Below are 11,361 nucleotides of genomic sequence, written 5' to 3'. Positions count from 1 at the left end.
TAAAAAAGGAAAAGATGAAGAAGTTTATTATTCATAAATGCTTTTCCTTATTATTCATAAATATTTTTAAAAGTGATTAAATAATTTAAGTAAAACTTTAAATTATTTGATAGATTTAGCAATTTTAATCTACATAACTAATTTTAATAAAAATATTATTATATTTTACTTATTTTGTAAAAAATAATTTACTTCTAAACTTATAAAATTTATATTCACTTCAATCAACACATTTTTTAAAATCACATTTTTGTTTTTCTTTAGTTTATATATTTTTGTATTATTTTTAAATTTATATAAAAATATATGTTTTTAAAAATTTACATTTCATATTTCTAATTTAATCTAAATTACCAAATTACTAAATAGATTGAGATTCTTTTGAATAGATTTAAGAGAAATTATGACAGAATCCTTCGAGCGAGACCTTGAATGAAAAAAAAATGAAAAAAATAAGGTTCTTCTGATTTTTACCTAAAACCTTGAATGACTTCCAAAACATTGCTGCAGACAAAAATAAGTTTCATTTCAACAAAATCAAAAATTCTAATTATTTACAAATGGTTAAGCACAAGACACATATCTGTCTACATCTTGCAGAACAATCTTAAACTCAAAAAGTTCAGTTCCAATTTACAAAGATCTTAATAGATGTGCAGTTGGACCAGTGGATAGGTCAATAACCGATGCAGTCTCTAATCTTCAGTTGTAGTATGCACTAACAATAAGGCCACTAAGGACATGAATAATTAGGAGACATTCTTCTAATATGTCAATCCTTATCAGCCAGCTCCAATATTAAAACCCTACTGGCAGTTAAGGAAAACAATCAGAATAAAATATATCCAACAATGAAATATTGATTTGCACAAAGATCTAAAACAATTGCCACTCCGCAACAATTGCTGCTTGGTCTTTCTAGCAATTTTCTTCTACGCGACTGCAGCTAGGCGAGTTTTGAGCAGGTGAGATAAGGCTCATGGCTAAATCCTAGTGCCCTGCCCCTTCATTCAGCACTACTGGTATTTCATTAGCTGTGGCGACTCCTTTTCTTTCTTCTTCCCTGAGTCACAAGTAATACTCTTCTTTCGCTTCCTTCTTCCATGAGCCAAAATTTTCTTTTCTTCTGCTGCTGCTTGCCCTTGCCTACTTCCAATTCTGCTGCCTCCTTACTCTTGCTTATTGGTGCCACTGGTGCCGCAGGTTGGCACCAAGAGCACAGTATTAAATACCGTTTTGTTCTGGTTAGGAACCGAAACCCAGACTAGGAAGGAAATTTCAAAATCTTGGATTAGACCCAAAGATGGCATTAATCTTAAGCTGCATCAAAATTCAATTGTGATATGGATCATGACTTGAAATACTCAGCAGGGAGACTAATCACTAGATTTATCACTTGAATTTGAATATTCATGATTCCACTGTTTTTTTTCATAGTATCAAACCAAAGGTGCTGCTGCAGGGCAAATTCATTACAGGATATGTGCAACAAACTTAAGTTTCAATGGGTTCTAATTTATTGCAGGATATAAAAGCAAATATACTTCAGAAAGCCTAAAAGTTAGCCATGTTCAAGCAGTGAGAAGCTCATTATAAAATAGTTGCCTAAAAGTTAAGTTATGATGAAACTTTATTACAGGATATAAAAGTTGTCTAAAAGTTAGTTCATCAAAGAAATTAAGTTATGATGAAATTTTAAGCTACAAAGTCACAAATGCAAATCTGGAAGCTCATTATAAGTCAAGGGCAACAAGATAAGGGGTAAGATGCCTCATATCCTTAGAATTCAATTGTGTGAATAGTCTCACCGAGTTGAGGTAATTGTGCATTGACCAACAATCCCATGCATTGTAGACGCATATGAAGGTAAGGGTCAATCGCGCTTTCCACCAAATGTTAATAACAACCATAAGCTGTGGATTGGCCACCATTATTTTCAGAACATCATGAAGCACACAGCTCAGAACAAAGGGCCACAAGATTCCATAAGATGATCTGCAATGCCTTTATCAAAAACACGTGAGGTAGAAAACACATGGGTTGAAGTAATTGATAAGTCTTATGCTTAATTTTCTCATGGGGCAATGACAATATTTCAAGGAAGCTCTTTGTAAGAAAACTACATAATCTAGAATTTCAAATAGTTAGATTAGAAGGCATCTCTCATAGTATTTCTGAAAGAAAGCAACATGAAGTATACAATGGTCCAGGAAATATATGGCTTACAACATGCGGGGCATTATAATTCTGAGAAAGATTGTAAGCAAATTGATGTAAGTTAGAGTTCACCAAAAGTATTTAGACTGCGAAGATGGGTATCGGATGCCTTGTCCTGATGTTGAACAAACTTTGGGTTCACTTTAGGAATCCATGTTCTTCCTTAACCTCTGGATGCTACAGAACATCTTCCTCCTGGAGCCTACCGCATTGATCCCCATGTCTTTCAGATCGTCCAACGTTAGCAGCGGCAGCACTTCGTCATCAACTTCGTGTATCTCGAAAACAGGTGCATATCTGCCCAGTCCCAATCCCTCGAGCCAGGACCGCACCCCGCCATCCTCCCCAGATCGCCAATGTCCGTCCCGATCAAACCAATCTCCTCCATCCGTATCCGAGGGGGCATCCGCCAATGCATCAGTCCCGACGTCCCTACTCTCGGAAACCCTAACCCTAACCCCAGCCGTCCTCCTGTCGTTCCTCTCCGACGGACTCCCAGTCGGTTCTGGTAATCCGTCGTCTGCGGCATCCTCTCCGCCGACGGTTTTGAAGTCGGCGCCTTCCACTCCCTCCTCTTCCTTCGAGGCCCAGCTGGATCGAACCCGCCTCGCGCCGCGCCACGGCTTCGGATCGCGGCTGACTCTTTTCACTCCAGCGCTGAGCGGGTCAAGGTTCTCGTCGACGGAGAGGAGTGCCCCATCGTCAGTAAGATTCGGCGGCGGCGGCGGAGGGAGCGCATCCGACGCACCGTCCCCGCGAGGTGCCAGGGTGGTGAGATGGCGGGTCTTGGAGGGCTGCCTGTGGGCGGAAGGATGGTGGTAAACACGGGGCTTGGCGTTATCCCCGTGGGCGGAGAGATTCCAGTGCTTGGAGCGGCGGAGGTGGGGCTCGGAGGGGATAGCAGCAGGCTGGTCGCCTATCTCCCCGAGGCGCACACTGGGGCGACGCTGCCGCTTGGTTCCCGGCATCGGAGCATCCGGAGCCTCGAGCGGTGGCGCCACAGCGACGCCGCCATTGGAAGGCAGCTCCGGCGGTGGGAGGTCGTCCATTAAAGCGAACGCGGAGTATTCGATAGAGTGCGAGACCGAGAGAGGGCGAGGGGCCGATGATTTACCAAATGAGGCAAGTGAGTTTTGAGTGAGCGAGCAATGCAAGTCCTGCCTTTAGCATTCGGTGGCCGAGGCCATCCAAGCCGTCTCCGGAACCTAAATCTACAATATGGAGCATGGGACGTAGGTCGTTGCATCGAACGGCTAATGCGGTGCATTGACACGGTTTGGGACGCGTGGAGGAGGATGCGGCCGTTTACATGTTTTGGGGACGAAGGAATTACGATCGAAAGTCAAACACAAAATACTTGCAGATTAATTTATTAATTCTGAATTTAATGAATCGTGATTTTGATTTTGATTTTTGCTTGTCCTTATCATAATTAATTTAGTTTATATGAATCTCAAACGTAATAATTACGACAATGACCAAAAGGCACCTTTAAAATTAAGAAATTTTCAAGAGGTCCACTTAATTTTTAGATTTTCCAAAATATGTACTTATTTTTTAGTTTACCGTTGTACTTTAAAAATCAACATTACTTTTATACTATATTTTAAAAATCAATATCACCATGATATATTTTGAATTACAACACTACAATTATTTTAAAATTTAATACCACAGTCATGATATTCTATGAATGTGATATCATAGTGATTGACATGAGAAATAAAATAAAAAATATAAATATAAATTTAAAAGTTAAATTTTCATAACTTTTAATAAATTTCATAATTTTAAATATACGCTTTGGCCAATTGCTCTAATAATAATAAATTCATTCAAAATACAAAACACTTGCAGATTAATTTATTAATTCTGAATTTAATGAAACAACATAATTGATTTTGATTTTGGCTTGTCTTTATCATAATTAATTTAGCTTATATGATCAATTTCAATCATAATAATTATAGATTCATTAAAAGTTAGCATTGAATTTGTTTTAAAAGTAGTGAAATGATTTTGACTAGAAAAAATGATGAATAAGATAACATTAAACGTGAAGCAATAAGTTCGACTCTAAAAATTTTCCAACAGCTGCCGGTGGCTTCCTACTAGAGCTGCATATGAGAAAGGGCTTTTTGGTCATGATAACAGGAGCTCACTATTTTCTTGATTGCAAAAAACAAAAAATTCTTACGCGGGAAAATGGTGGAAACTCTTGCTGAACGACTCCAACAATGAATTAGACTGTTGGAGATGTTTTTCTATCAAAATAGCATACTCCTAGTTGTTCATGGCATCGCAATCGGATTTGTTTATATGGAACGAATCAGGCAATATAAATCCTTATTAGATGACAAACGATACAGAATCTGATACTTTTTACATTTGTACACACAGGTGACGAGTGCATTGTGGAAGACAGGGAAATAGGAGCATGCTACCTTCCAGACATAAGACCAGTAAGAGCTTGGTTCTCATAAAAAGTGCCCATGTCCCAATCTTCGGTAGCCGATGATAGTGTCATCAAGGTCACCACGACTTGTCTCATGGTCGGCCTCAGCTGGGGGTTTTCTCGGGTGCAACTCTTTGCGAGCAATGCCATCTGCAACAAAGTGATTAGCTTATTTCAGCAATATGAGGATCGCCAAACTACAGATCAATTATGTAATGGTTTATGCTCTCACCGCTAGAACCGAGTCAATTGGATAGTCCTGACCAAGCCTCGGGTCTACTAGCTCCTTCAGATCTTCTTTTGGATCAGATTTACTGAGAGCGCCCTCAAACTATAACATACAATAAAGATGAATAACCCAAAATATGTATCTGATGCAAATGCTACAACTCAAAACTAAAAAAAAAAAATGGTATGCAGGATGATTAAGAAATTGAGCCAATCCTGAAACAGGAAAACTAACCAGAGCAATCAATCCCTTCGACTCTGTCAGGGAGCCGCCTGTTTTCACAATTGCATCTTTGGCTGAAATAAGTTCAAAAAGAACAACTCCAAATGCATACACGTCCACTTTAGGAGAAATGTCACCATACTGCGCATACCTGCACCGTAAATTAGACACAACAAAGTATAAGCTGTTAATTACTAATGATTCTAGCAATATGGAGATATAATAATTTAATTCGAGTAATTAATACAACTATAAGTTCAAGTATAAAACTTCTCATAATGGATTCATATTATTTGCTGAAGTGCTAATTTGATTTTACCCTATGCAAGTCACATTGGTTTACTTCACTCACTACCATTGTGTGAGGCCTTATTTTTGTTAAAACTACCTTAACACCTAAGCTTTTGGACATGCCCTAAAACATTCAAATATAAGAAGACATCACAGCGAGATATATTGGCTCTCGTATCTAAATCTTATGATTGATCATAATAACACAGCCCGAGTTAAATTTACTGTGTTGGCTTGGGACATTGAGTAAAGTTCACCAAGCAATGCATGAGAGGGAGTGTAAACAATGCAAATGTAGATAGGTGCTTTCCTAACATCCCGAACGTTTGGGACAAGTAATTAGCCAGTCAAAATTAACACCATCAAAAGGAAAATTGATGGAAATTAACACAATAAAAAAAAATAACATTAAGGCATTTTAAGAATTTAACTGCTATATCATAACCTCCTACAACAAAGGAAACATCTGGCTCATCAAAAAAAAAAATTTTTTTTTTTATGAAGGATTTAAAATGGAGAATGAAAATTCTTTATTCAGTGTTACAAATCACAGTACTCTGACACCCGCAAAGAAATTGCTATCAGGTCCATATTTGTTGAGAAACTGAAGAAAAGATCAACGGAAGAATTGAAATTTCAAGGTCTACAAACTAGAAATTTTTATCTTATAAAATGGCTAGCATTCCATAAAGGCTGTCATATCCTGAAGAATCATCTTATTTGGGAACTTTTAGGTACCTGGAACCATAAGAACAATAAGCCATATTATCAAAATAATTTGCTTCTTACTCTGGAGGCATATAACCAAATGTTCCAACAAGTCGTGTTTGTGAAGAGGAACCCACTTCGGTAAGTTTTGCTAAGCCAAAATCGGCAACCTGCAAAACAACTGACTTTTAGCATCGAGCTTACTGACAGTCCAAATGACAATAATAACCTTAGCGCGGAACTTCTTGTCCAACAATATGTTTGCAGATTTGATATCGCGGTGAATATAAACTGGAACAGTATGCTCATGGATGTACTCTAGACCCCTGGCTGAATCAAGAGCAACTTGCACCCTTGTAACCCAGGCTAAAGGATCTCTGCCTGTAACCAGATAGACACCCTTGTAAATACTGTCATAAAAGAATTTTTTACCTTGCAAATTTTATAGAATGCCAACTTTTTGCAGTTTTCTTACCTAACCCACGTAAATGCTCACTCAAGTTCCCATTATCAATGAATTCATACACAAGAAATAAAGAAACCTCAGTGCAGTATCCTATCAAGCGCACCTGCACAAAAAAGTCAGCACATTCAATCACTTAATGCACCAAACTTCTGCTAATTGAGGATTCAGTTTTCCAATGTGGGCAATCAAATCGGACTATCCTACATTGACACAAATGATAACAAAACTATACGTAGTATAATATTAAACATTCACTACATATGACAGTGTATCACAAAGGGTGGTTCACAAAAAGATTTAATTATTTGAGTGTATCTTAATGAGTGCGGTATGCCACGTTATTATGGTTAGTGTGAAGCAGCATTTTGATCCAGTTTTGCATATTACCCAGATTCCTCATATTTTATAATTTATGGTAGCATCTATATGAGGCTAGACTGATATAGCAGTGACGTACCAAGCAGAATACATAGTGAGGCTTGTTAGAGAATATATGTTGAGATTTAGAGATTTCTTGCTTATTTGCAACTAGAATTTCCTTGAAACCCATAAAAGAGTTTTTTCCCCATTCTCCCACCGGTGACTATTTATATAGTGCATTGATAAAGATTACAAGATGAAAGGGAATCGAAATCTGAAGGTGAATATTTCTATATGCAGTAGACCAGTCTGATGTACATTCAATGTATTTTTTTCTTGATTTGCAACATGTGAGGTCTGTAGAAGAGTTTGTTTTTCTTGTATTTGAGTGATAATGCTTATAATTGATGTGTGGTACACATTTAGTTGGTTTGATTGTCCAATGGAGCGATATTGCTTGCTTCCTCCCAAGATTACTTTGGCAAGTAAATTATAGTGATGATGTGTTCTATATTTAGAGTGATTCATTCTATTTTCTTATATGATATAAGTGAATCTCTTGTTTGACCTAATTCTGACTCTCGAAGTTTTTGCAACTAAATCTAATGTCAAACATGACCCAGCTGTAGTTCTTTTTGCTCTATTCCTTAAACAATTATCATACTTGTTGATAGCTCTCTTTCATTCTCATTTTATGCATTATTATGTTGCACTAAATTAAGCATAATCCAGATTAGTCGCCATTTCATGTCAACATTATACATAAATACATATGGAATCAAACAAATAGATTAACCTAGATTGGAGAACCAATTAAAAGTAAAAAAAAAAGAAGCATGGCTGCATATGCAGTTCAACATGCATGCAAACCCGTCAGATATGCGCATGTGTCATGCAGACAATGCCAGATGACTGGAAATTTTGCACAAATCATGTAACTAAATGTGATAGTGTGACATTCCTATATTGCATTCCAATGAACCTTTCGAATTTTCCACAACCAAATGTACTCTAAAGAATAATATATGCACCAACACACATGGCACTCATATATAAGAGTAGCAATATGAATGTCAAAAATTCTACTATTCTATCCAAACTAGAGAAAATGAACTGAAACTTACCAAATTCAAGTGATGAACATTAGTCAAGACTTTTAATTCAGCAAGAAATTCATTAGTTGCCTGCATATCCATTTTCTTGATGGCAGCTTTCTACATAAAGAAATATCAAGGTCATCAGAAGTTAGGAGAGATTTGGAAATAAAGTGATCTAACTTTTAAGTCGAGAAAAGAAGCCAATACTTCAAATAAGTACATATTAAAATTGAAAACACCAGACAATAGCTATGCTTCCTTGTAGGTCTACTCTCAGACATGAGCATAATTGCTGATTTAGAGTCTGCAGACATTGTTTGGGATTTTCTATAATGAGAAACAGAAGAAAAAAAATCAAATATGTTAGACAATTTTGGCTGCACTGGCAAATGATTCCATATACTAAATGTTAACAATTTAGTCTTAAAAAAAAAAGGACAACCCGGTGCACGAAGCTCCCGTCATGCGAGCTCCCGGGAAAGGATCAATTGTACACAGCCTTACCCTGCTTTTTACAAGAGGCTATTTCTAGGATTCGAACCCTTAACCTTTTGGTTACAAAGCAATAACTTTACCATTGCGCCAAGACTCCCATTCGTTAACAATTTAGTCTACATAATCAAATTCTGCACTCACAATTAACGAATCATGGAAGTATAAGGCACCAAATAGAAGTACATTCAGAGATCTCATTCCTCAAAAGTATAACTAATTTAGAATAAAGAAGCACAAAGTGCATTAACTGAACATTAGAAATTTCACCTCTCCTCTGAGCTCAGCATAATAGACAATGCCAAAGCCACCACTTCCAATCTTGTATGCTAGGCTAAAATCATCTGTAGCCCTAGCAAGCTCTTCATAAGTGAACTCCACTGATTTGTCAACAGTAATACCTACAAATATGGAATTGCCATCTTCTCGAGGCGCAGTCATTCCTGGTCCATACATTGACACTGTAACTCAAATAAGCAGCCAAGATATCAATAGTCAATGATCCATCAAGAAAATCTCAAAATCTTGATCTAGATTGTTCTTCCCACCCCTTCAGTTACCCTATCAAGATATCAATAGTCAGTGATTTCACCATATTGGTGATTTTCTGGCATTTTCTATGATAATTTTTATGTTTCTTATTTTCCTGAGATCTTGTAAGAATCGAATCGGATCTGTCGGATCCCTATCCAACTTGGTCGATCTGGATTAAGATTAGTGATTTTTTACAACTATGGTTTGAAGCACAGACAGAATTATTTAAAATAATAAGTTACCATGACCCTTAGATAGGTTACCTTCAAGTGTTGATGAAAGCAAGGAATCTTTCTTTGCCTTCATTCTTCTTTGACAATAAATATACAAATATATTGTGCATATCAGAATAGTGACTCCTGCTACAGAAATTCCAGCAATAGCTCCCGAGGAAATTCCTGACAATTTTCATAAATATTGTTCTGAATCAAGCTAAAAAAATTATTTCCTTCATCAAACTGTGCTCTGGCAAAATTCTTTAATTAGGAAGAACTAGAAAGGCCTACTACCTGCACTGAAATAAAACATAAATAGTGCATCCATATTAGAATAAAGTGGAAAACTATTATTATTGACTAAACAACAATATAATTATAAACTTTTACCATGAGAAAAAGCTAGGATACCCATGTTACATAAACTAAAGAAGTGAGAATGCAAGTAATTCATTATCAATATTGTACCTAGAGGAAAGGGCACGATAGCCTCCACTGGGATCTGCAATATCATGCAAACAGAATATAGCAATATTAATCACATCCAAAAAGCTGATATAAAAAAGTTGAAAAGTAGTTTCACTACCTCAAATGAATATATGGTTTCCCACAATAATTCAATTCATAAAAGGACTGGACTAATAAACATTAGTGCATAGAAACTATCCGCTGATATGCTTCAGCAAGTATCAAAACAGCAGTTTGAGAAAACTCATTTTGTTTTGCACTTTATATAATACTTATGGAAAACATAACTAGAGATTGGGCTCTAACTACAAACAAGATAATTACTTTGTGAGAACCTTGTAAAATGGAAACGATACTCCTTGAGCAGATTACAATAATAGGCGAGCATAAACACGAATATAAAAACAAGAGAGGTGTTTCTCTAAATTGATATCCTCGTGCGCTGAGAAATACTCGAGTAGACAATACAAGTACAAATAGCCTAATAACAAGAATCCAAACTTAATTGTTTATTCCAGTCTTATTTGACAAAAGTAAATCTCATTATCTCACCTTTGGTTGGGATAAATGCAATCCCCATGCCAGCGCTGAAATTAATCCCAGGGTTATACGCTTGCAGCAAATCCTCTCGTCCAGAAAACCCATACGCTTCAGCCAACGACCACAGATTGTCTTCAGGCCGAAGCGGATAGGTCTCGAACAGACCATAGTTCTTTGAGACCGACGAATCTCCACAGGAGCAATTCACGGTCACATTGATGGTCTTCCCTTCAGGCACGTTGTTCATCGGATAGCTATTGAACTGGGTGAGCGAGGCGGCCGTGGTCAAATTGGCATACACATTCTCGGAAATCTTTTCGTAGCTATCGCCCCCGAGGACGACGTAGGAGAAATTGTGACCAAGGAAGTCGCCATCGATGCAGTCGCAGCGGAAGAAGACGTGAACGCGGCTGCCGGTACCGATGCTGTTTAAGTTCGTGACTTCGGGATTGTACGGCCCGAGATCGACGTATTCGAGGTTGAAGAGGCTGGATATGTAGGTGAGGTTGTCCTGCGGGGAGACATAGTAGGCGCCGAGGGCGAGGTCACAGCCTTTCCGGCAGGAGGCTTCCGAGCGGAGCAGGAAGGAAGCGAGAGTAACCAGGAGAAGGGAGGGGAGGCAGCTCGATGGGTGGACCATCTTGAGCTCGTCGATGGAGAGCAATGCGATCGAAACCCTAGAGACTCTCCATCACCACTGCGGGCGTCAATACGAAGCCAGCATCGTTGACTTGTCACCGCCATCGCCTGCGCATTAATGACGAACAGGTAATGGTCCGGGGAATATATATATATATATATATATATATATATATATATATATATATATATATATATTTATATATATATACAGTGTTGTTTCCCTACGGAACAACTCGTGCGGAACGGGTGCGGACCTGCTAACGTGGACTTTTCGTGTCAAATTTTTTTTTTTTTGGTCCGCGTCAAGTTTTTTTCCGGTGGGTTTTGCCCTAACGCGTACAAGTCTTCTCCTCGCCTCCGCCGCCTTCGCAACTCCTGCTCGCGACCGGTGCCGTCGCGCCCTTGCCCTCCGCTTCCCTCCCTCG

At 38.0% G+C, this 11,361-nt stretch overlaps 2 protein-coding genes across 4 annotated transcripts; both read right to left on the bottom strand.

Annotated features, from left to right (window-relative positions):
* Positions 1-584: 584 nt before the first annotated feature.
* Positions 585-3,418, bottom strand: LOC121980856 (ankyrin repeat and SAM domain-containing protein 6-like). 2 transcript variants are annotated; one of them, XM_042533106.1, is made up of 2 exons: positions 1,809-3,418; positions 585-1,264 (listed from the first exon to the last, which is right to left on the bottom strand). In XM_042533106.1, exon 1 carries the CDS (start codon positions 3,264-3,266, stop codon positions 2,361-2,363), a length of 906 nt encoding a protein of 301 aa, XP_042389040.1. In that variant the 5' UTR covers positions 3,267-3,418; the 3' UTR covers positions 585-1,264; positions 1,809-2,360. The 2 variants fall into 2 exon arrangements, with proteins under 2 accessions (XP_042389040.1, XP_042389041.1); XM_042533107.1 differs by having other exon boundaries at positions 585-1,320; positions 1,809-3,405.
* Positions 3,419-4,531: 1,113 nt separating this feature from the next.
* On the bottom strand, positions 4,532-11,054 carry LOC121980855 (chitin elicitor receptor kinase 1-like). 2 transcript variants are annotated; one of them, XM_042533104.1, is made up of 12 exons: positions 10,307-11,054; positions 9,755-9,788; positions 9,581-9,585; positions 9,335-9,469; positions 8,808-8,998; positions 8,073-8,162; positions 6,598-6,691; positions 6,352-6,503; positions 6,204-6,292; positions 5,136-5,274; positions 4,905-5,003; positions 4,532-4,822 (listed from the first exon to the last, which is right to left on the bottom strand). In XM_042533104.1, the coding sequence occupies exons 1-12, from the start codon at positions 10,932-10,934 to the stop codon at positions 4,658-4,660; spliced, it is 1,821 nt and encodes a 606-aa protein (XP_042389038.1). In that variant the 5' UTR covers positions 10,935-11,054; the 3' UTR covers positions 4,532-4,657. The 2 variants fall into 2 exon arrangements, with proteins under 2 accessions (XP_042389038.1, XP_042389039.1); XM_042533105.1 differs by having other exon boundaries at positions 8,808-8,980.
* Between the last annotated feature and the right edge of the window lie 307 nt (positions 11,055-11,361).

This window comes from Zingiber officinale, chromosome 5A, assembly GCF_018446385.1.
Source record: "Zingiber officinale cultivar Zhangliang chromosome 5A, Zo_v1.1, whole genome shotgun sequence".
Taxonomy (NCBI): Eukaryota; Viridiplantae; Streptophyta; class Magnoliopsida; order Zingiberales; family Zingiberaceae; genus Zingiber; species Zingiber officinale.
This window is presented reverse-complemented; position numbering and strand designations above follow the sequence as displayed.